Here is a 26,211-nt window from a genome sequence, read left to right on the forward strand (position 1 = left end):
TCCAGACCTCCATGTCCTCTCAAGACCCTTGTGTCCTCTCAAGACCCCTATCTTTTCTACACACTCCCCTGACTTCTCAAGACACCGTTGAGTCCTCCAGACAACTGTCTAAAAAAGATTCCTCAGTTTCTCCCAGATACATCAGTCCTCCTTCAGATTTCCGTTTCCTCAAAACTCCTCTGTTATTTGCAGATCCAACCGCCCCCTCCAGATCATCTGTGCTTTCCAGACCTGTCACCTCTGCCCGACTCCTCTGTGCATTCCAGACTCACCTTTCCTTTTCATTCCACTCTGTTCCCTCCAAACTTTTTCCTGAAGTCTCTTCTGTCCCAACTAGGCTCCCATGATCCCTCTAGCTTCCCCATCGTTACAGATCCTTCTATCACCTGCTGACACCTCTGTCCCCTCCGGACTCTGTTGTCCCTTTCAGACTCTTAAACTTTCTGACTCCACTTTCCCTCTCCAGATTCCACTGTCCTCCTTCAGATTCCACTGTCCCCTTACAGACACCTTTGTTTCCGAAAAACCTCTGTTCCTTCCGGACCCAAATATTACAGACCTCTCTCCACTCTAGACTCCACTGTCCCCTCCAATTCTTCTGCCCCTCTCCAGTCCGCTCTGAGCCATCTAGCACCCTTTGTTTCCTCAAGACTCTCCTGAGTCCCCTTCAAGCTCTCCTGTCGTCTACAGAATATACTGTTCTCTTCAGACCCCTCTTGTTCCCGTCAGAACCCTCTTTTTCCTCCAAATTTCACCGTTTCCTCCAGACTTCTCAATCACTCTCCAGATCTTGTAAGCTCCTACAGACATAGCTGATTTCCTTCCAGACTTCTCTGTGCCCCTCCAGATTCCTCTGTTCACTCTTGAGCCCTCTGGATCCTCTATCCCATCCAGACTTCTCTTTGAAACTCCAGACCCCTTTGTCACCTCTAGACCTTGCTATCAACTCCAGACTCGTTTTCACTTTCCTACACACCCTTTTGTGATATCTCTGTCTCCCTTTGCAGTGTAAGGCTACGTTCACATTAGCGTTTTGCGGGGCTGCGGCGACGCATGCGTCATGCGCCCCTATATTTAACATGAGGGCGCATGGACATGCGTTGTCTTGCGTTTTGTGACGCATGCGTCTTTTTTGGCGCAAACGTCAGGGCGCAGAGGACGCAGCAAGTTGCATTTTTTTTGCGTCCAAAATCATGCCAAAAAAGGACGCATGCGTCACAAAATGATGCGTTTTGCATGCGTTCTTGTTTGCGTTGTGCGTTGCGTCGCCGACGCAGCACCGCACAATGCAAATGTGAACGTAGCCTTAGTCGAGACGTGAATCCCTCAATGGACAGGACATTTTCTTAGCATCACCCTCATACTGAGCATAGGAGCATGGCTTCACTATGTATGAATTGTGAATCGCTGAGCAGAGGGCCTATGATGCAGCCTCCTCCTTTGATATGGGGTACATCAAATAACAGGTTTGTGTGGTGACACCTGTTACAGAACCCCCAGCACCCAGAATATGTTATGCTATATATATATTATGTATAATAGGTTCCATGTGAAATGCATCAGTCCACAGGCTGCATCCCTGGGCAGAGGGGACAAGATATTCTCCTTCTGACCTCCCCCACCTTTGTAATTCCCACAGTAAATACCAGCAGGCTCCGGCCCCCTGCGGCTATTGTAATGTATGTCTGGCCTGTTTTTTCTATAGGCCTGCCCTGTGTATCTGTGTTACATATTCTGTGTGTTGTAAATAAAGTGTGTTCTTTTAGACTGGAAATACCTGGAGTAGCAGTCAGCTTTTATATGCTCTCACGTAATCAAGGAATTCCAGCCAGCGTCCTTCATTCTGAATCCAGCAAAAGCAGAGTGGACCTCCTGAAACACGGGGTGGTACTGAAAGAGGTACCCCAGCTTGGTAGACCCCGTTACAACACTTTTCTGCCCCTTTGTAATTAGGCTCTTCCTGACTTCAAAGCAATATGGCCAATGTACCAGATTCTGCGGGGCCACGTTAAAAAATATGAATATTGAGTTTTTAGTGACAGATGTAGGTTGTACAGATATGGGAGACATATTTTGATACCATCGTGGCTCAGCGCCAAACACAACGCATTAACTTGCATTGCTATGCGGCCGGCATATTAACCACAGTTTCTATCGGCCACCTGGATAAAGTTGTATATGCCATGTCTCATACTGTATATATAAAAAACTAAAATTGAGAAAAAAAATATGGCGTTAATATCTTCTGCCTGGGACCTTTAGAGGGGGAACAGACATCCTTGAGAACAGGGATTTCTTCATTTTTCTGACTTCACTAGGGGAGGTAGATAGAAGTTGCAGGTACCTGGTAAAAGCAGGTTTTGACCTAGAAGTGATGTCATTGTTAAACCGCATCTGCCAAATTTCGGCCCAAGTTTCCAACTTATCAGATCCATTTGTAGCAGGTACCACAGGCCTCAACAGTATTCTCCCCCTACAAGCTCCTGTATGTGACCCTTTTGGTCTGGTACGGGAAGCCTGTGAAGAGCTGGTCAACCCTGATGTCTCAGTCATTGACGATGTTATACAGCTCCATGACAAATGCAGTCAGTGACGCAGCTGGTGCGTGAGAATATGGTGTAGGCCCAAACCAGAGCCAGAAGTTGTGATATGAGCTGAATGTTCGAAAATGGGTGTACAAAGTTTGTCAGAAGGTGTGGGTACTTGTCCCAATGACCCAGAAATAGCTTCAGGCTGCCTGTGAAGGCTCTTACTTTGTGTGTCAGAGCCTCAATGATGTAAATTATGTGGTCACCATTGACCATGCAAGAGGAAGAGGCAGAAGGTCTTCCATATCAACATGATGGAATTTCATCATGACAGGGAAGCCTGTGCCCCTACTGTGTGTGGCCTCCTTGATGAAGGCGAGAATCAAATTATGGTGGATTTACTGGCCGCAGCTCGGGATGAATGATCTATTGAGGACACGGAATTCAACCCAACCTGACCATCTTCACTAGTGTAGCAAGGAAGACGCAACTAGCCATGCACCAGGTAGACACAGGGAGTCACCCCCCACAGTCCGCCAACCTGCATACCGTGTCTCTTTAGAGGTACAAAAGGATATCAAGAGGGAGACAGACTAAATTATATGCCTGGGGTAATCCAAAAGTGTGTGAGCCTCGCCTGTAGTCCTGGTCCCGAAAAAGCACCGGATGGCCTGGTTCTGTATGGACTACAGGAGGCTAAATGCCATCACAGCTCCGATGCATACCTAACATAACTTCCAGAGATTGGTCAAGCAACTGCTCCAGGGACTAGATGGGTTTTTGTTCATTTACTTGGAAGACATTGCCATCTTCAGTCTGTTATGATCTGGTGGCCTTGGAGCAGCATGAGACGTTCTCTGGAGAAGGTGGCACCTGTACTGACCGCAAACCCTGAACCTAGCAGCGCAACTAAAAGCAGCCGTGGGGGGTACCTAACACTCCCTAGACCCCTTGACACAGCCTAAGATCTAACTACCCCTAAAGACAGAAACAGGAAACCTATCTTGCCTCAGAGAAAATCCCCAAAGGATAGATAGCCCCCCACAAATATTGACTGTGAGAGGAGAGGGAAAGAACATACGCAGATATGAAATCAGATTTTAGCATAGGAGGCCATACTAGCTAAAAAGAAAGGATAGAACAGAGTACTATGCGGTCAGTATCAAAAACACTAGAAAATATCCACCGCAGAAAATACGGATCACCACATCTGACTAAAGACATGGGGGATATATCTGCATCTCCAGAGAAATAGCTAGGCTGCAAAAAATCCTTCACAGACCAAGCTGGACAAAACAAAAGCATGAAAATGCACAGAACTATAAGGTCCATGGCAGGTGGACAGCAAAAACAAAGCCAGGACTTATCTTTGTAGAAAAACACAGCAAACTGGAAAGACCAGCAGGGAAGTGAATCCTTCAAGAACAATGGACAACTGGCACTGACTAAAGGATCCAGCAAAGCTATATACCCCAGTCAGTTTTGCAATTAGTAGATACACCTGTCCACTCCTGCAGTCCAGGCACAACTGCATTACCCTCTACAACCACCGGAGGGAGCCCAAAAGCTGAATTCACAACACAGTCCTACCTGGAGCACCTGTCGCAGGTGCTCAGGCGAGTCCAGAGCACTAGTTTGACTTATAAGCTGGGAAAGTTCCAGACAGGTATGACGGAGGAGCAATACCTCTGCCACCAAGTGGGTGGAGGAACCCTGAAGCCAGAGCCCTGGAAGGAAGTTGGTGTTGTATTTTGAACTAACCCAAAGACCAAGAAGCAGGTGATGTCCTTTTTGGGTATGGCAGTGTACTATAGAAGATTGTCTCCAACTATAGGGGAGGTGAAGTCAACCTCTTCGGATGATTAACTTCACCTGGCGGTTTGTTGTTCAGACCAACACCGGGGGAATTTGGGCTGGTTGTCCTGTTAAGTCAGGTAAACGGGGGTGAAGAGCATCCGGTGATGTTCCTCAGCTGCAAGCTTTTGCTCCAGGAAGTGACATATGCCACTGTGGAGAAGGAGTGTCTCGCCATAGTATGGGCCCTTTGGAAGCTGCAGCCTTATCTATACAGACGCAACTTCACCATAGTGATCGACCACAACCCTCTCAGCTGGCTGTACCGGGTGGCTGGTGACAATGTTAAACAACTGCGGTGGAGCGTGGCTCTACAACAATGTGATTTTACCACTCAGCACAAGAAAGTTAGTGAACATCGCAACGCTGATGGGCAGTTCTGCTGGGGAGATGGCCTTAGAAGATCGTCAGCGCACCAGTCTCTTAGACCATCTCTTGAGATTAGATATTTTACCCTCATGTTGAGTATCAGCGCATGGCGTCACAGAATTTTGCATCAGGGCAATGGGAAGCAGAGGGATATGAAGCAGTCACCTCCTGTGATCTTGTTATGCTCCCTGGGTGAGGTGGATCCTCGAAGCCCAAAGTTCGGGTGGGAACACGGGCGTCGGTGCAGCAGGCAGGTGAGGCATGCGGGAGAAAGGTAGCAGAAGTCCTGGAGGACTGGGAACAGGTAGCAGTCATCCTGGAGGACTGGGAAAAGGTAGCAGAGCTCCTGGAGGACCGGGAACAGGCAGCAGATGTCCTGGAAAACCAGGAACACGTAGCAGAGGTCCTGGAAGACTGGGAGCACATAGCAGCGGTCCTGGAAGACCGGGAACAGGTAGCAGTGGTTCTGGCAGACCGGAAACAGGTAGCATAGGTCCTGGAAGACCAGGAAAAGGTAGCAGAGGCCCTGGAGAATAGGGAACAGGTAGCAGAGGTCCAGGAGGACCGGGAACAGGTAGCAGAGGTCCTCGAAGACCAGGAACACGTATCAGAGTTCCTGGAGGACCAGGAACAGGTAGCAGAGGTCCTGTAGGACCGGGAACACGTAGCATAGGTCCTGGAGGACCGGGAACAGGTAGCAGTGGTTCTGGCAGACCAGAAACAGGTAGCAGAGGTCCTGGCAGACCGGAAACAGGTAGCAGAGGTCCTGGAAAACTGGGAACAGGTAGCAGAGGTCCTGGAGGACTGGGAAGATGTAGCAGAGGTCCTGGAGGACCGGGAACAGGTAGCAGAGTTCCTGGAGGACCGGGAACAGGTAGCAGAGTTCCTGGAGGACCGGGAACAGGTAGCAGAGGTCCTTGAGGACCGCGAACAGGTAGCAGAGGTCCTGGAGGACCGGGAACACGTAGCAGAGGTCCTGGAGGAAAGGGAACACGTAGCAGAGGTCCTGGAGGATCGGGAACACGTAGCAGAGGTCCTGGAGGACAGGGAACAGGTAATTGCGGGACTGGGATCTGTTCACAGACAATCTAAATTTGCTTTAATTTCCAGACATCGGTGGGCACCAGAGACCACACCAGGGACAGGTGGGTAACATTTGTGCTCAGTCCGAATATAAAACAGGGTTGTGTGGTGACACTTTTCGGTCTCTTTGTAATTAGGCTCTTCCTGACTTCAAGGCCACGGAGTCCCATGGCCAATGTGCAGACTGCGGGGCCACACTAGCAGACATGAAAGCTAAAATAGTGATAGGAAATAAGAACTTAATATCTCCTGCATGGGACCTTCAGGGGGGCAGATATCCTTAAGATTGGGGATCTCATTACTTTTGGTACATACTGTAAGCCCACATCTCATTTGCCGACCCATCTGAAGTCACCAGGGGAGGTAGGTGGGAGCGGCTGTTACCTGGTATAAGCAGGTTCTGACCTAGACCGACCCCATGATCAGTGCTGGATGTACGGCGTGCTCTAAGGACGGTGCCAGCCCTATGACCGCATGTCTAGTGACCGCATGTCTAGTGACACCGCGTCTAGTGACACCGCGTCTAATGACAGCACGTCTAGTAACAGCACGTCTAGTGACAATACGTCTAGTGACAGTATGTCTAATGACACCGCGTCTAGTGACAGCACGTCTAGTGACAGCGCGTCTAGTGACAGCACATCTAGTGACACCACGTCTAGTGACTGCACGTCTAGTCACACCGTGTCTAGTGACACCGCGTCTAGTGACACCGCGTCTAGTGACACCACGTCTAGTGACAGCGCGTCTAGTGACAGCACGTCTAATGACACCGCGTCTAGTGACACCACGTCTAATGACAGCACGTCTAGTAACAGCACGTCTAGTGACAATACGTCTAGTGACAGTATGTCTAATGACACCGCGTCTAGTGACAGCACGTCTAGTGACAGCGCGTCTAGTGACAGCACATCTAGTGACACCACATCTAGTGACTGCACGTCTAGTCACACCGCGTCTAGTGACCGCACGTCTAGTGACACCACGTCTAATGACACCGCGTCTAGTGACACCACGTCTAGTGACAGCGCGTCTAGTGACAGCACATCTAGTGACACCGCGTCTAGTGACACCGCGTCTAGTGACAGCACGTCTAGTGACATCGCGTCTAGTGACAGCACGTCTAGTGACAGCACGTCTAGTGACATCGCGTCTAGTGACAGCGCGTCTAGTGATACCGCATCTAGTGATACCGCATCTAGTGATACCACGTCTAGTGATACCGCATCTAGTGATACCACGTCTAGTGATACCGCATCTAGTGATACCGCGTCTAGTGACAGCACGTCTAGTGACACCATGTCTAGTGATACCGCGTCTAGTGATACCGCGTCTAGTGACAGCACGTCTAGTGACACCATGTCTAGTGATACCGCGTCTAGTGACAGCACGTCTAGTGACATCGCGTCTAGTGACAGCGCGTCTAGTGACAGCACGTCTAGTGACATCGCGTCTAGTGACAGCGCGTCTAGTGACAGCACGTCTAGTGACATCGCGTCTAGTGATACCGCATCTAGTGATACCGCATCTAGTGATACCACGTCTAGTGATACCGCATCTAGTGATACCACGTCTAGTGATACCGCATCTAGTGATACCACGTCTAGTGATACCGCATCTAGTGATACCACGTCTAGTGATACCGCGTCTAGTGATACCACGTCTAGTGATACCGCGTCTAGTGATACGTCTAGTGATACCACGTCTAGTGATACCGCATCTAGTGATACGTCTAGTGATACCGCGTCTAGTGATACCGCGTCTAGTGATACCACGTCTAGTGATACCGCGTCTAGTGATACGTCTAGTGATACCGCGTCTAGTGATACCACGTCTAGTGATACCACGTCTAGTGACACCACGTCTAGTGTTACCGCGTCTAGTGACAGCACGTCTAGTGACAGCGCGTCTAGTGATACCGCGTCTAGTAACACCGCGTCTAGTGACACCGCGTCTAGTGATACCGCATCTAGTGATACCACGTCTAGTGATACCACGTCTAGTGATACCGCGTCTAGTGATACCACGTCTAGTGATACCACGTCTAGTGACACCGCGTCTAGTGATACCGCGTCTAGTGACAGCACGTCTAGTGACAGCGCGTCTAGTGATACCGCGTCTAGTAACACCTCGTCTAGTGACACCGCGTCTAGTCACATCGCGTCTAGTGACAGCGCGTCTAGTGATACCGCGTCTAGTAACACCTCGTCTAGTGACACCGCGTCTAGTGACATTGCGTCGTGACAGCGCGTCTAGTGACATCGCGTCTAGTGACAGCACGTCTAGTGATACCACGTCTAGTGACACCATGTCTAGTGACACCGCGTCAAGTGACATCGCGTCTAGTGACAGCGCGTCTAGTGACACCGCGTCTAGTGACACCTCGTCTAGTGACAGCATGTCTAGTGACCGCACATCTAGTGACACCTCGTCTAGTGACACCACGTCTAGTGACAGCACGTCTAGTGACACCTCGTCTAGTGACACCGCGTCCAGTGACAGCACGTCTAGTGACACCACGTATAGTCACATCGCGTCTATGACACCGCGTCTAGTGACACCGCATCTAGTGACACCGCATCTAGTGACAGTGCGTCTAGTGACACCACGTCTAGTGATGCCGCGTCTAGTGACACCGCGTCTAGTGACAGCACGTCTAGTGACAGCACATCTAGTGACACCTCGTCTAGTGACACCACGTCTAGTGACAGCACGTCTAGTGACACCTCGTCTAGTGACACCGCGTCCAGTGACAGCACGTCTAGTGACACCACATATAGTCACATCGCGTCTATGACACCGCGTCTAGTGACACCGCGTCTAGTGACAGCGCGTCTAGTGACACCGCGTCGTGACACCACGTCTAGTGACACCGCGTCTAGTGACACCGCGTCTAGTGACAGCACGTCTAGTGACATCGCGTCTAGTGACAGCACGTCTAGTGACAGCACGTCTAGTGACATCGCGTCTAGTGACAGCGCGTCTAGTGATACCGCATCTAGTGATACCGCATCTAGTGATACCACGTCTAGTGATACCGCATCTAGTGATACCACGTCTAGTGATACCGCATCTAGTGATACCGCGTCTAGTGACAGCACGTCTAGTGACACCATGTCTAGTGATACCGCGTCTAGTGATACCGCGTCTAGTGACAGCACGTCTAGTGACACCATGTCTAGTGATACCGCGTCTAGTGACAGCACGTCTAGTGACATCGCGTCTAGTGACAGCGCGTCTAGTGACAGCACGTCTAGTGACATCGCGTCTAGTGACAGCGCGTCTAGTGACAGCACGTCTAGTGACATCGCGTCTAGTGATACCGCATCTAGTGATACCGCATCTAGTGATACCACGTCTAGTGATACCGCATCTAGTGATACCACGTCTAGTGATACCGCATCTAGTGATACCACGTCTAGTGATACCGCATCTAGTGATACCACGTCTAGTGATACCGCGTCTAGTGATACCACGTCTAGTGATACCGCGTCTAGTGATACGTCTAGTGATACCACGTCTAGTGATACCGCATCTAGTGATACGTCTAGTGATACCGCGTCTAGTGATACCGCGTCTAGTGATACCACGTCTAGTGATACCGCGTCTAGTGATACGTCTAGTGATACCGCGTCTAGTGATACCACGTCTAGTGATACCACGTCTAGTGACACCACGTCTAGTGTTACCGCGTCTAGTGACAGCACGTCTAGTGACAGCGCGTCTAGTGATACCGCGTCTAGTAACACCGCGTCTAGTGACACCGCGTCTAGTGATACCGCATCTAGTGATACCACGTCTAGTGATACCACGTCTAGTGATACCGCGTCTAGTGATACCACGTCTAGTGATACCACGTCTAGTGACACCGCGTCTAGTGATACCGCGTCTAGTGACAGCACGTCTAGTGACAGCGCGTCTAGTGATACCGCGTCTAGTAACACCTCGTCTAGTGACACCGCGTCTAGTCACATCGCGTCTAGTGACAGCGCGTCTAGTGATACCGCGTCTAGTAACACCTCGTCTAGTGACACCGCGTCTAGTGACATTGCGTCGTGACAGCGCGTCTAGTGACATCGCGTCTAGTGACAGCACGTCTAGTGATACCACGTCTAGTGACACCATGTCTAGTGACACCGCGTCAAGTGACATCGCGTCTAGTGACAGCGCGTCTAGTGACACCGCGTCTAGTGACACCTCGTCTAGTGACAGCATGTCTAGTGACCGCACATCTAGTGACACCTCGTCTAGTGACACCACGTCTAGTGACAGCACGTCTAGTGACACCTCGTCTAGTGACACCGCGTCCAGTGACAGCACGTCTAGTGACACCACGTATAGTCACATCGCGTCTATGACACCGCGTCTAGTGACACCGCATCTAGTGACACCGCATCTAGTGACAGTGCGTCTAGTGACACCACGTCTAGTGATGCCGCGTCTAGTGACACCGCGTCTAGTGACAGCACGTCTAGTGACAGCACATCTAGTGACACCTCGTCTAGTGACACCACGTCTAGTGACAGCACGTCTAGTGACACCTCGTCTAGTGACACCGCGTCCAGTGACAGCACGTCTAGTGACACCACATATAGTCACATCGCGTCTATGACACCGCGTCTAGTGACACCGCGTCTAGTGACAGCGCGTCTAGTGACACCGCGTCGTGACACCACGTCTAGTGATGCCGCGTCTAGTGATACCGCGTCTAGTGACAGCGCGCCTAGTGACACCACATCTAGTCACATCGCGTCTAGTGACTGCACGTCTAGTGACACCGCGTCTAGTGACACCGCGTCTAGTGACTGCACGTCTAGTGACACCGCGTCTAGTGACACCGCGTCTAGAGAAACCGCGTCTAGTGACACCTCGTCTAGTGACAGCGCGTCTAGTGACACCGCGTCTAGTGACAGCACGTCTAGTGACAGCACGTCTAGTGACACCGCATCTAGTGACAGCGCGTCTAGTGACACCTCATCTAGTGACACCGCGTCTAGTGACAGCACGTCTAGTGACACCACATATAGTCACATCGCGTCTAGTGACACCGCGTCTAGTGACATCGCGTCTAGTGACAGCGCGTCTAGTGACACCGCGTCTAGTGACAGCACGTCTAGTGACAGCATGTCTAGTGACATCGCGTCTAGTGACAGCACATCTAGTGACACCTCGTCTAGTGACACGTCTAGTGACAGCGCGTCTAGTGACACCTCGTCTAGTGACACCGCGTCCAGTGACAGCACGTCTAGTGACACCACATATAGTCACATCGCGTCTAGTGACACCGCGTCTAGTGACAGCGCGTCTAGTGACAGCGCGTCTAGTGACAGCGCGTCTAGTGACACCACGTCTAGTGATGCCGCGTCTAGTGATACCGCGTCTAGTGACAGCGCGTCTAGTGACACCACATCTAGTCACATCGCGTCTAGTGACTGCACGTCTAGTAACACCGCGTCTAGTGACACCGCGTCTAGTGACACCACGTCTAGTGACAGCACGTCTAGTGACACCGCGTCTAGTGACACCGCATCTAGTGACAGCGCGTCTAGTGACACCACGTCTAGTGATGCCGCGTCTAGTGACACCACGTCTAGTGATGCCGCGTCTAGTGATACCGCGTCTAGTGACAGCGCGTCTAGTGACACCACATCTAGTCACATCGCGTCTAGTGACTGCACGTCTAGTGACACCGCGTCTAGTGACACCACGTCTAGTGACTGCATGTCTAGTGACACCGCGTCTAGTGACACCGCGTCTAGAGAAACCGCGTCTAGTGACACCTCGTCTAGTGACAGCGCGTCTAGTGACACCTCGTCTAGTGACACCGCGTCTAGTGACAGCACGTCTAGTGACATTGCGTCTAGTGACACCGCGTCTAGTGACACCTCGTCTAGTGACATTGCGTCTAGTGACCCCGCGTCTAGTGACTGCACGTCTAGTGACACCGCGTCTAGTGACACCACGTCTAGTGACTGCATGTCTAGTGACACCGCGTCTAGTGACACCGCGTCTAGAGAAACCGCGTCTAGTGACACCTCGTCTAGTGACAGCGCGTCTAGTGACACCTCGTCTAGTGACACCGCGTCTAGTGACAGCACGTCTAGTGACATTGCGTCTAGTGACACCGCGTCTAGTGACACCTCGTCTAGTGACATTGCGTCTAGTGACCCCGCGTCTAGTGACAGCGCGTCTAGTGACACCTCGTCTAGTGACACCGCGTCTAGTGACAGCACGTCTAGTGACAGCACGTCTAGTGACAGCACGTCTAGTGACACCACATATAGTCACATCGCGTCTAGTGACACCACGTCTAGTGACACTTCGTCTAGTGACACCGCGTCTAGTGACACCTCATCTAGTGACACCTCGTCTAGTGACAGCACGTCTAGTGACAGCACGTCTAGTGATACCACGTCTAGTGACACCTCGTCTAGTGACACGTCTAGTGACAGCACGTCTAGTGACATCGCGTCTAGTGACACCGCGTCTAGTGACACCGCGTCTAGTGACAGCACGTCTAGTGACAGCACGTCTAGTGATACCACGTCTAGTGACACCTCGTCTAGTGACACGTCTAGTGACAGCACGTCTAGTGACACCGCGTCTAGTGACACCGCGTCTAGTGACACCGCGTCTAGTGACACCTCGTCTAATGACATCGCGTCTAGTGACAGCACGTCTAGTGACATCGCGTCTAGTGACAGCGCGTCTAGTGACACCGCGTCTAGTGACAGCGCGTCTAGTGACAGCGCGTCTAGTGACAGCACGTCTAGTGACATCGCGTCTAGTGACAGCACGTCTAGTGACAGCGCGTCTAGTGACACCGCGTCTAGTGACAGCGCGTCTAGTGACAGCGCGTCTAGTGACAGCACGTCTAGTGACACCACGTCTAGTGATACCGCGTCTAGTGACAGCATGTCTAGTGACATCGTGTCTAGTGACAGCGCGTCTAGTGATACCTCGTCTAGTGACATCGCGTCTAGTGACACCGCGTCTAGTGATACCGCGTCTAGTGACAGCATGTCTAGTGATACCTCGTCTAGTGACATCGCGTCTAGTGACACCGCGTCTAGTGACATCGCGTCTAGTGACAGCACGTCTAGTGACAGCGCATCTAGTGACAGCACGTCTAGTGACACCACGTCTAGTGACACTTCGTCTAGTGACACTACGTCTAGTTACACCACGTCTAGTGACAGCACGTCTAGTGACATCGCGTCTAGTGACAGCACGTCTAGTGACACCTCGTCTAGTGACACCGCGTCTAGTGACAGCACATCTAGTGACAGCGCGTCTAGTGACAGCGCGTCTAGTGACACCTCGTCTAGTGACAGCACGTCTAGTGACATCGCGTCTAGTGACAGCGCGTCTAGTGACACCACGTCTAGTGGCACCTCGTCTAGTGACACCTCGTCTAGTGACAGTACGTCTAGTGACAGCGCGTCTAGTAACAGCGCATCTAGTGACACCACGTCTAGTGGCACCTCGTCTAGTGACACCTCGTCTAGTGACAGTACGTCTAGTGACAGCGCGTCTAGTAACAGCACGTCTAGTGACACCACGTCTAGTGGCACCTCGTCTAGTGACACCGCGTCTAGTGATACCGCGTCTAGTGACAGCACGTCTAGTGACATCGCGTCTAGTGACATCGCGTCTAGTGACACCGCGTCTAGTGACAGCACGTCTAGTGACAGCGCGTCTAGTGACACCGCGTCTAGTGACACCGCGTCTAGTGACACCGCGTCTAGTGACAGCACGTCTAGTGACACCTCGTCTAGTGACACCTCGTCTAGTGACACCGTGTCTAGTGACACCGCGTCTAGTGACATCGCGTCTAGTGATACCGCGTCTAGTGACATCGCGTCTAGTGACACCTCGTCTAGTGACACCTCGTCTAGTGACATCGCGTCTAGTGACATCGCGTCTAGTGACAGCACATCTAGTGACAGCACGTCTAGTGACAGCGCATCTAGTGACAACACGTCTAGTGACACCGCGTCTAGTGATACCGCGTCTAGTGACACCTCGTCTAGTGACATCGCGTCTAGTGACACCGCGTCTAGTGACACCGCGTCTAGTGACAGCACATCTAGTGACATCGCGTCTAGTGACAGCGCGTCTAGTGACACCTCGTCTAGTGACAGCACGTCTAGTGACATCGCGTCTAGTGACAGCGCGTCTAGTGACACCACGTCTAGTGGCACCTCGTCTAGTGACACCTCGTCTAGTGACAGTACGTCTAGTGACATCGCGTCTAGTGACACCTCGTCTAGTGACACCGCGTCTAGTGATACCGCGTCTAGTGACACCGCGTCTAGTGACATCGCGTCTAGTGACACCGCGTCTAGTGACAGCACGTCTAGTGATACCGCGTCTAGTGACACCTCGTCTAGTGACATCGCGTCTAGTGACACCGCGTCTAGTGACACCGCGTCTAGTGACAGCACATCTAGTGACATCGCGTCTAGTGACAGCACATCTAGTGACAGCACGTCTAGTGACAGCGCATCTAGTGACAACACGTCTAGTGACACGTCTAGTGACAGCGCGCTAGTGACACCGCGTCTAGTGACACAGCGTCTAGTGATACCGCGTCTAGTGACAGCATGTCTAGTGACAGCACGTCTAGTGATACCACGTCTAGTGACATCGCGTCTAGTGACACCGCGTCTAGTGATATCGCGTCTAGTGACAGCACATCTAGTGACAGCGCATCTAGTGACAGCACGTCTAGTGACACCACATTTAGTGACACTTCGTCTAGTGACACTACGTCTAGTTACACGTCTAGTGACAGCACATCTAGTGACATCGCGTCTAGTGACAGCACGTCTAGTGACACCTTGTCTAGTGACACCGCGTCTAGTGACAGCACGTCTAGTGACAGCGCGTCTAGTGACACCTTTACTGAGGGGCGATCTAATAACCATGTATAAGTATATAAGGGGACAATACAAATATCTCGCTGAGGATCTGTTTATACCAAGGAAGGTGACGGGCACAAGGGGGCATTCTTTGCGTCTGGAGGAGAGAAGGTTTTTCCACCAACATAGAAGAGGATTCTTTACTGTTAGGGCAGTGAGAATCTGGAATTGCTTGCCTGAGGAGGTGGTGATGGCGAACTCAGTCGAGGGGTTCAAGAGAGGCCTGGATGTCTTCCTGGAGCAGAACAATATTGTATCATACAATTATTAGGTTCTGTAGAAGGACGTAGATCTGGGTATTTATTATGATGGAATATAGGCTGAACTGGATGGACAAATGTCTTTTTTCGGCCTTACTAACTATGTTACTATGTATGTTACTATGTTACCTCGTCTAGTGATACCTCGTCTAGTGACAGCACGTCTAGTGACACCGCGTCTAGTGACACCACATCTAGTGGCACCTCGTCTAGTGACACCTCGTCTAGTGACAGCGCGTCTAGTGACACCGCGTCTAGTGACACCACGTCTAGTGACAGCACGTCTAGTGACAGCACGTCTAGTGACACCTCGTCTAGTGACACCTCGTCTAGTGACACCGCGTCTAGTGACACCTCGTCTAGTGACACCGCGTCTAGTGACACCTCGTCTAGTGACACCGCGTCTAGTGACACCTCGTCTAGTGACACCGCGTCTAGTGACACCTCGTCTAGTGACACCACGTCTAGTGACACCTCGTCTAGTGACACCGCGTCTAGTGACACCTCGTCTAGTGACACCACGTCTAGTGACAGCACGTCTAGTGACACCGCGTCTAGTGACACCTCGTCTAGTGACACCTTGTCTAGTGACACCTCGTCTAGTGACACCACGTCTAGTGACACCACGTCTAGTGACAGCACATCTAGTGACAGCGCGTCTAGTGACAGCACGTCTAGTGACACCACGTCTAGTGACACCGCGTCTAGTGACTCCGCGTCTAGTGACACCGCGTCTAGTGACACCTCGTCTAGTGACACCACGTCTAGTGACAGCACATCTAGTGACAGCGCATCTAGTGACAGCGCGTCTAGTGACACTTCGTCTAGTTACACGTCTAGTGACAGCACGTCTAGTGACATCGCGTCTAGTGGCATCGCGTCTAGTGACAGCGCGTCTAGTGACAGCGCGTCTAGTGACAGCACGTCTAGTGACATCGCGTCTAGTGACAGCGCGTCTAGTGACACCACGTCTAGTGGCACCTCGTCTAGTGACAGCACGTCTAGTGACACCTCGTCTAGTGATACCACATCTAGTGACACCTCGTCTAGTGACAGCACGTCTAGTGACAGCACGTCTAGTGACATCGCGTCTAGTGACAGCACGTCTAGTGACACCTCGTCTAGTGACACCGTGTCTAGTGACAGCACGTCTAGTGACAGCACGTCTAGTGACAGCGCGTCTAGTGACACCTCGTCTAGTGACACCGCGTCTAGTGACAGCGCGTCTAGTGACACCACGTCTAGTGATACCTCGTCTAGTGACACCGCATCTAGTGACACCTCGTCTAGTGACACCGCGTCTAGTGATACCTCGTCTAGTGACACCGCATCTAGTGACACCTCGTCTAGTGACAGCACGTCTAGTGACACCACGTCTAGTGACACCACGTCTAGTGATACCTCGTCTAGTGATACCGCGTCTAGTGACACCGCGTCTAGTGACATCGCGTCTAGTGACACCGCATCTAGTGACACCACGTCTAGTGACACCTCGTCTAGTGACACCTCGTCTAGTGACACCTCGTCTAGTGACACCACGTCTAGTGATACCTCGTCTAGTGACACCGCATCTAGTGACACCTCGTCTAGTGACACCGCGTCTAGTGACACCGCATCTAGTGACACCACGTCTAGTGACACCGCATCTAGTGACACCTCGTCTAGTGACACCTCGTCTAGTGACACCACGTGTAGTGATACCTCGTCTAGTGACACCGCATCTAGTGACACCTCGTCTAGTGACACCGCGTCTAGTGACAGCGCGTCTAGTGACACCACGTCTAGTGACACGTCTAGTGATACCTCGTCTAGTGATACCGCGTCTAGTGACACCGCGTCTAGTGACATCGCGTCTAGTGACACCGCGTCTAGTGACACCGCGTCTAGTGACACCGCGTCTAGTGACATCGCGTCTAGTGACACCGCGTCTAGTGACACCTCGTCTAGTGACACCACGTCTAGTGATACCTCGTCTAGTGATACCTCGTCTAGTGACACCTCGTCTAGTGACACCGCGTCTAGTGACACCTCGTCTAGTGACACCTCGTCTAGTGACACCGCGTCTAGTGACAGCGCGTCTAGTGACACCACGTCTAGTGACACCACGTCTAGTGATACCTCGTCTAGTGATACCGCGTCTAGTGACACCGCGTCTAGTGACATCGCGTCTAGTGACACCGCGTCTAGTGACATCGCGTCTAGTGACACCGCGTCTAGTGACACCGCGTCTAGTGACACCGCGTCTAGTGACAGCGCGTCTAGTGATACCGCGTCTAGTGACACCTCGTCTAGTGACACCACGTCTAGTGATACCTCGTCTAGTGACACCGCATCTAGTGACACCGCGTCTAGTGACACCTCGTCTAGTGACACCGCGTCTAGTGACAGCGCGTCTAGTGATACCGCGTCTAGTGACACCTCGTCTAGTGACACCACGTCTAGTGATACCTCGTCTAGTGACACCTCGTCTAGTGACACCGCGTCTAGTGACACCTCGTCTAGTGACACCGCGTCTAGTGACATCGCGTCTAGTGATACCGCGTCTAGTGACACCTCGTCTAGTGACACCGCGTCTAGTGACACCGCGTCTAGTGACACCTCGTCTAGTGACACCGCGTCTAGTGACACCGCGTCTAGTGACATCGCGTCTAGTGATACCGCGTCTAGTGACATCGCGTCTAGTGACAGCGCGTCTAGTGACAGCGCGTCTAGTGATACCTCGTCTAGTGACACCGCGTCTAGTGACACCGCGTCTAGTGACACCTCGTCTAGTGACACCGCGTCTAGTGATACCTCGTCTAGTGACACCTCGTCTAGTGACACCTCGTCTAGTGACACCGCGTCTAGTGACACCGCGTCTAGTGACACCTCGTCTAGTGACACCGCGTCTAGTGATACCTCGTCTAGTGACACCTCGTCTAGTGACACCTCGTCTAGTGACACCGCGTCTAGTGACACCTCGTCTAGTGACACCGCGTCTAGTGACACCGCGTCTAGTGACACCTCGTCTAGTGACACCTCGTCTAGTGACACCTCGTCTAGTGACACCGCGTCTAGTGACACCGCGTCTAGTGACACCTCGTCTAGTGACACCTCGTCTAGTGACACCTCGTCTAGTGACACCTCGTCTAGTGACACCTCGTCTAGTGACACCGCGTCTAGTGACACCTCGTCTAGTGACACCTCGTCTAGTGACACCGCGTCTAGTGACACCTCGTCTAGTGACACCGCGTCTAGTGACACCTCGTCTAGTGACACCGCGTCTAGTGACACCGCGTCTAGTGACACCTCGTCTAGTGACACCGCGTCTAGTGACACCGCGTCTAGTGACAGCGCGTCTAGTGATTGTGGTGAGGATTGTTGGCAGCGGTGATGAATCTTCTGCAGTGGTTCCAGTGTGATGATGGGACTGAGGGCAGCAGTGCACAGCACAGGCCGGGCGGCGGGCTCTAGGACCCGGCGGCTGCTCCCGGCTGCCGCACTGATCGGGGAGGAGGCGGCGGCGGCGGCAGAGCCCGGGGGGGACGCAGACGAGGAGTGAGGGGGACACAGGCAGGAGAAGGAGGACAGGACCCCCCATCCGCGGACACCGACCTGTCCTGGTGAGTCTGTACCCCGACATGACACCGGGGCATCTCCGCCGCTGTGCGCCGTCCCCTGCACGGTGCCAGCCATGCCCGCCCGGCCCGGTGTCTGCAGCCGCCCGTCCTCTGCCAGCGCTGCCCTTGAGCCCAGGCCTGGCAGCAGACACAGGATGTAGGTGCACACTGGCACTGCCACCCTGCACTGCGCCCGGGCTGCCGGCCGTGCGGGGGCGCCGATCACACAGGTAGCTGCGGGAGGTCACACGGGGTGACAGGCCGGCATGTCCTCCCATCACCCGGCCGGCCTGTCCTCCCATCACCCGGCCGGCATGTCCTCCCATCACCCGGCCGGCCTGTCCTCCCATCACCCGGCCGGCATATCCTCCCATCACCCGGCCGGCATATCCTCCCATCACCCGGCCGGCATATCCTCCCATCACCCGGCCGGCCTGTCCTCCCATCACCCGGCCGGCATATCCTCCCATCACCCGGCCGGCATATCCTCCCATCACCCGGCCGGCCTGTCCTCCCATCACCCGGCCGGCATGTCCTCCCATCACCCGGCCGGCCTGTCCTCCCATCACCCGGCCGTCCTGTCCTCCCATCACCCGGCCGGCCTGTCCTCCCATCACCCGGCCGTCCTGTCCTCCCATCACCCGGCCGTCCTGTCCTCCCATCACCCGGCCGGCCTGTCCTCCCATCACCCGGCCGGCATGTCCTCCCATCACCCGGCCGGCCTGTCCTCCCATCACCCGGCCGGCATATCCCCCCATCACCCGGCCGGCATATCCTCCCATCACCCGGCCGGCATATCCTCCCATCACCCGGCCGGCCTGTCCTCCCATCACCCGGCCGTCCTGTCCTCCCATCACCCGGCCGTCCTGTCCTCCCATCACCCGGCCGTCCTGTCCTCCCATCACCCGGCCGGCCTGTCCTCCCATCACCCGGCCGGCATGTCCTCCCATCACCCGGCCGGCCTGTCCTCCCATCACCCGGCCGTCCTGTCCTCCCATCACCCGGCCGGTCTGTCCTCCCATCACCCGGCCCGCCTGTCCTCCCATCACCCGGCCGGCCTGTCCTCCCATCACCCGGCCGGCCTGTCCTCCCATCACCCGGCCGGCCTGTCCTCCCATCACCCGGCCGGCCTGTCCTCCCATCACCCGGCCGGCCTGTCCTCCCATCACCCGGCCGGCCTGTCCTCCCATCACCCGGCCGGCCTGTCCTCCCATCACCCGGCCGGCCTGTCCTCCCATCACCCGGCCGGCCTGTCCTCCCATCACCCGGCCGGCCTGTCCTCCCATCACCCGGCCGGCCTGTCCTCCCATCACCCGGCCGGCCTGTCCTCCCATCACCCGGCCGGCCTGTCCTCCCATCACCCGGCCGGCCTGTCCTCCCATCACCCGGCCGGCCTGTCCTCCCATCACCCGGCCGGCCTGTCCTCCCATCACCCGGCCGGCCTGTCCTCCCATCACCCGGCCGGCATGTCCTCCCATCACCCGGCCGGCCTGTCCTCCCATCACCCGGCCGGCATGTCCTCCCATCACCCGGCCGGCATGTCCTCCCATCACCCGGCCGGCCTGTCCTCCCATCACCCGGCCGTCCTGTCCTCCCATCACCCGGCCGTCCTGTCCTCCCATCACCCGGCCGTCCTGTCCTCCCATCACCCGGCCGTCCTGTCCTCCCATCACCCGGCCGTCCTGTCCTCCCATCACCCGGCCGTCCTGTCCTCCCATCACCCGGCCGTCCTGTCCTCCCATCACCCGGCCGGCCTGTCCTCCCATCACCCGGCCGGCCTGTCCTCCCATCACCCGGCCGGCCTGTCCTCCCATCACCCGGCCGGCCTGTCCTCCCATCACCCGGCCGGCCTGTCCTCCCATCACCCGGCCGGCCTGTCCTCCCATCACCCGGCCGGCCTGTCCTCCCATCACCCGGCCGGCCTGTCCTCCCATCACCCGGCCGGCCTGTCCTCCCATCACCCGGCCGGCCTGTCCTCCCATCACCCGGCCGGCCTGTCCTCCCATCACCCGGCCGGCCTGTCCTCCCATCACCCGGCCGGCCTGTCCTCCCATCACCCGGCCGGCCTGTCCTCCCATCACCCGGCCGGCCTGTCCTCCCATCACCCGGCCGGCCTGTCCTCCCATCACCCGGCCGGCCTGTCCTCCCATCACCCGGCCGGCCTGTCCTCCCATCACCCGGCCGGCCTGTCCTCCCATCACCCGGCCGTCCTGTCCTCCCATCACCCGGCCGTCCTGTCCTCCCATCACCCGGCCGGCCTGTCCTCCCATCACCCGGCCGGCCTGTCCTCCCATCACCCGGCCGGCCTGTCCTCCCATCACCCGGCCGGCCTGTCCTCCCATCACCCGGCCGGCCTGTCCTCCCATCACCCGGCCGGCCTGTCCTCCCATCACCCGGCCGGCCTGTCCTCCCATCACCCGGCCGGCCTGTCCTCCCATCACCCGGCCGGCCTGTCCTCCCATCACCCGGCCGGCCTGTCCTCCCATCACCCGGCCGGCCTGTCCTCCCATCACCCGGCCGGCCTGTCCTCCCATCACCCGGCCGGCCTGTCCTCCCATCACCCGGCCGGCCTGTCCTCCCATCACCCGGCCGGCCTGTCCTCCCATCACCCGGCCGGCCTGTCCTCCCATCACCCGGCCGGCATGTCCTCCCATCACCCGGCCGGCCTGTCCTCCCATCACCCGGCCGGCCTGTCCTCCCATCACCCGGCCGGCCTGTCCTCCCATCACCCGGCCGGCATGTCCTCCCATCACCCGGCCGGCATGTCCTCCCATCACCCGGCCGGCCTGTCCTCCCATCACCCGGCCGTCCTGTCCTCCCATCACCCGGCCGGCCTGTCCTCCCATCACCCGGCCGGCCTGTCCTCCCATCACCCGGCCGGCCTGTCCTCCCATCACCCGGCCGGCCTGTCCTCCCATCACCCGGCCGGCCTGTCCTCCCATCACCCGGCCGGCCTGTCCTCCCATCACCCGGCCGGCCTGTCCTCCCATCACCCGGCCGGCCTGTCCTCCCATCACCCGGCCGGCCTGTCCTCCCATCACCCGGCCGTCCTGTCCTCCCATCACCCGGCCGTCCTGTCCTCCCATCACCCGGCCGTCCTGTCCTCCCATCACCCGGCCGTCCTGTCCTCCCATCACCCGGCCGTCCTGTCCTCCCATCACCCGGCCGTCCTGTCCTCCCATCACCCGGCCGGCCTGTCCTCCCATCACCCGGCCGTCCTGTCCTGGTGATACACATCTAGTAATACACACACACACACGTCTGGTGATACACATCTAGTAATACACACACACACGCGTCTGGTGATACACATCTAGTAATACACACACACACGCGTCTGGTGATACACATCTAGTAATACTCACACGTCTGGTGATACACATGTAGTATTGCACACACACACACGCCTGGTGATACACATCTAGTAATACACACACACACGTCTGGTGATACACATCTAGTAATACACACACGTCTGGTGATACACATGTAGTAATACACACACACACGCCTGGTGATACACCTCTAGTAATACACACACACACGTCTGGTGATACACATGTAGTATTGCACACACACACACACATCTGGTGATACACATCTAGTAATACACACACACACGTCTGGTGATACACATCTAATAATACACACACACACATCTGGTGATACACATCTAATAATACACACACGTCTGGTGATACACATCTAGTAATACACACACGTCTGGTGATACACATCTAGTAATACACACACACACGCCTGGTGATACACATCTAGTAATACTCACACGTCTGGTGATACACATGTAGTATTGCACACACACACACACATCTGGTGATACACATCTAGTAATACACACACACACGTCTGGTGATACACATCTAATAATACACACACACACATCTGGTGATACACATCTAATAATACACACACGTCTGGTGATACACATCTAGTAATACACACACACGCCTGGTGATACACATCTAATAATACACACACACACATCTGGTGATACACATCTAGTAATACACACACACGCCTGGTGATACACATCTAGTAATACACACACGTCTGGGGATACACATCTAGTAATACACACACGTCTGGTGATACACATCTAGTAATACACACACACACGCCTGGTGATACACATCTAGTAATACACACACACACGTCTGGTGATACACATCTAGTAATACACACACGTCTGGTGATACACATCTAGTAATACACACACGTCTGGTGATACACATCTAGTAATACACACACGCCTGGTGATACACATCTAGTAATACACACACACACGTCTGGTGATACACATCTAGTAATACACACACACACACGCCTGGTGATACACATCTAGTAATACACACACGCCTGGTGATACACATCTAGTAATACACACACGTCTGGTGATACACATCTAGTAATACACACACACACGCCTGGTGATACACATCTAGTAATACACACACACGCCTGGTGATACACATCTAATAACACACACACGCCTGGTGATACACATCTAGTAATACACACACGTCTGGTGATACACATCTAGTAATACACACACGTCTGGGGATACACATCTAGTAATACACACACACACGTCTGGGGATACACATCTAGTAATACACACACACACGTCTGGTGATACACATCTAGTAATACACACACGTCTGGTGATACACATCTAGTAATACACACACGTCTGGTGATACACATCTAGTAATACACACACGTCTGGGGATACACATCTAGTAATACACACACACACGTCTGGGGATACACATCTAGTAATACACACACACACGTCTGGTGATACACATCTAGTAATACACACACGTCTGGTGATACACATCTAGTAATACACACACGTCTGGGGATACACATCTAGTAATACACACACACACATCTGGGGATACACATCTAGTAATACACACACACACGCCTGGTGATACACATCTAGTAATACACACACGTCTGGTGATACACCTCTAGTAATACACACACACGTCTGGTGATACACATCTAATAACACACACACGTCTGGTGATACACCTCTAGTAATACACACACGTCTGGGGATACACATCTAGTAATACACACACACACGTCTGGTGATACACATCTAGTAATACACACACACGTCTGGTGATACACATCTAGTAATACACACACGTCTGGTGATACACCTCTAGTAATACACACACACGTCTGGTGATACACATCTAATAACACACACACGTCTGGTGATACACCTCTAGTAATACACACACGTCTGGGGATACACATCTAGTAATACACACACACACGTCTGGTGATACACATCTAGTAATACACACACACGTCTGGTGATACACATCTAGTAATACACACACACACGTCTGGTGATACACATCTAGTAATACACACACGTCTGGTGATACACACCTAGTAATACACACACGTCTGGTGATACACATCTAGTAATACACACACACGTCTGGTGATACACATCTAGTAATACACACACGCCTGGTGATACACATCTAGTAATACACACACACACGTCTGGTGATACACATGTAGTAATACACACACACGTCTGGTGATACACATCTAGTAATACACACACACGTCTGGTGATACACATCTAGTAATACACACACACACGTCTGGTGATACACATCTAGTAATACACACACGTCTGGTGATACACATCTAATAACACACACGTCTGGTGATACACATCTAGTAATACACACACGCCTGGTGATACACATCTAGTAATACACACACACGTCTGGGGATACACATCTAGTAATACACACACACACGTCTGGGGATACACATCTAGTAATACACACACGTCTGGGGATACACATCTAGTAATACACACACACACGTCTGGTGATACACATCTAGTAATACACACACGTCTGGTGATACACCTCTAGTAATACACATACAGTTAGGTCCAGAAACATTTGGACGGTGACACAAGTTTCAGCATTTCAGCCATTTACCAAAACATATTCCAGATCTAGTTCTTTAATCAATCTGGGCACATCCCAATTTGAGGCAGGTTTTAGGAATTACAGATGAGTAGTATGTCACTGCCTCTTTTTCAAGGGACCAAAGGTATTTGGACAATTATCTAAGAAGCTCTTTAATGGCTGCATAGGCTTATGCCTCACTAATCCATCATCAAATAAGCAGGTAAAAGGTCTGGAGCTGATTCCAGGTGTGACATTTGTATTCGGAAGCTGTTGCTGTGAACCCAGAACATGCAGTCAAGGAAGCTCTCAAAGGACGAAAACAGACCATCATTAGGCTGAAAGAAAGAAGAAATCCATGAGAGAGATCACAAATGTTAGGAGAGACCAAAGAAATAGTTTTATGAATTCTGCAAAAAATAGTAGAGCGCACTGGTGAGCTGAGTACTTAAGCCTGGACGTCCACAGAAGGCAACATTGGTGGATGATCTCCGAATCTGTCCCATTGACAAAACTCCTTCACATCTTCCACACAAATGAAGATCTTTCTCCGGGAAGTGTTGGTATTTCAGTATCTAAGTCCACCATGAAGAGAAGACTTGATGAGAGTAAATCCAGAGGGGTCACTACAAGGTGCAGACTATTAATTAGCCTGAAAACAGAAAGGCCAGATTGGATTTTGCCAAAAAACATCTTGAGAAGCCACCCAGGTCTGGAAAAGCAAAAACAGATCAGCCTGTACCAGAATGATGGGAAGAGGAAAGTCTAGAGAATGCTTGGAGTGGCTTCTGATCCTCAACACATTCTGTGTAACACATGGTGGCAGGGCTGTGATGCATGGCTTCCAATGGCACCTGGTCACTAGTGGTTATTGATGATGTGACTGAAGGCAGAAGCAGCCAGATGAATCCTGTGTGTACAGGGCAAGACATTCTGCTTGGATCCAACCAAATGCAGCGAGGTTGATGGACAACTCTTCACAGTATAGACAGACAATGGCCCAAAACATCCTGCGAAAGCAAAGAAGTGAAATATGCAATGGCTGATTCATCAATAGATCTCAGCCCAGGAAGCTGCATTTCACAGGCTGAAGACAAAATTGATGGCAGAAAGAGCCAAAAACAAGTGAGAACTGAAGTCGCTGCAATAAAGACGGCGAAGCCTCGCACTAGAGGAAACATGCGATGGTGACGGCCATGACCTCCAGACTTCATGCCATGATTACTGTAAAGCCTCACACAGAAGGAGACCAGCGATGGTGATGGCCATGAACCTCCAGAATTCAGGCATTGATTACTGTAAAGCCTCACTCAGGAGGAAACCAGCGATGGTGACGGTCATGACCTCCAGAATTCAGGCCATTAATATTGTAAAGCCTTACACAGGAAGAAACCAGAGATGGTGACGTCCAAGACCTCCAGAATTCATGTCGTGATTACTGTAAAACCTCACACAGAAGGAAACCAGCGATGGTGACAGCCATGACCTCCAGAATTCAGGCCGTGATTTCTGTAAAGCCTCACACAGGAGGAAACCAGCGATGGTGACGTCCATGACCTCCAGAATTCAGGCCATGAATATTGTAAAGCCTTACACAGGAGGAAACCAGTGATGGT

The 26,211-nt window shown here is 53.2% G+C and overlaps 2 protein-coding genes across 3 annotated transcripts in view; both read left to right on the plus strand.

Annotated features, from left to right (window-relative positions):
* Window positions 1-6,308: 6,308 nt before the first annotated feature.
* On the plus strand, window positions 6,309-25,364 carry LOC138637963 (serine-rich adhesin for platelets-like). The gene is made up of 11 exons (XM_069726885.1): window positions 6,309-7,941; window positions 8,048-8,354; window positions 8,405-9,756; window positions 9,863-10,169; window positions 10,220-10,660; window positions 10,787-11,617; window positions 12,623-13,131; window positions 14,412-14,748; window positions 15,592-16,122; window positions 16,639-17,219; window positions 25,168-25,364. Exons 1-11 carry the CDS (start codon window positions 6,309-6,311, stop codon window positions 25,362-25,364), a joined length of 7,026 nt encoding a protein of 2,341 aa, XP_069582986.1.
* LOC138638852 (DNA (cytosine-5)-methyltransferase 3A) overlaps window positions 18,497-26,211 on the plus strand; it is a 254,664-nt gene continuing 246,949 nt past the window's right edge. The window contains exon 1 of one of the 2 annotated variants that reach the window (XM_069728517.1): window positions 18,497-18,620. The gene's annotated coding sequence lies outside the window, so the exon portion shown is untranslated. The remainder of the gene's footprint in view (window positions 18,621-26,211) is intronic. The other variant, XM_069728519.1, reaches the window with a different exon arrangement.

Source organism: Ranitomeya imitator, chromosome 5 (genome assembly GCF_032444005.1).
Source record: "Ranitomeya imitator isolate aRanImi1 chromosome 5, aRanImi1.pri, whole genome shotgun sequence".
NCBI lineage: Eukaryota > Metazoa > Chordata > Amphibia > Anura > Dendrobatidae > Ranitomeya > Ranitomeya imitator.

Bases quoted from the DNA above. Each gene is read 5' to 3' on its own strand.
- LOC138637963 (XM_069726885.1), top strand. From the start codon at position 6,309: ATGTCTAGTGACCGCATGTCTAGTGACACCGCGTCTAGTGACACCGCG. The intron at 9,757-9,862 runs GTGATACCGCGT...CACCTCGTCTAG, and splicing joins GTCTAGTGACAGCGCGTCTA to TGACACCGCGTCTAGTGACA. The intron at 11,618-12,622 runs GTCTAGTGACAG...CATCGCGTCTAG, and splicing joins ACCGCGTCTAGTGACACCTC to TGACAGCACGTCTAGTGACA.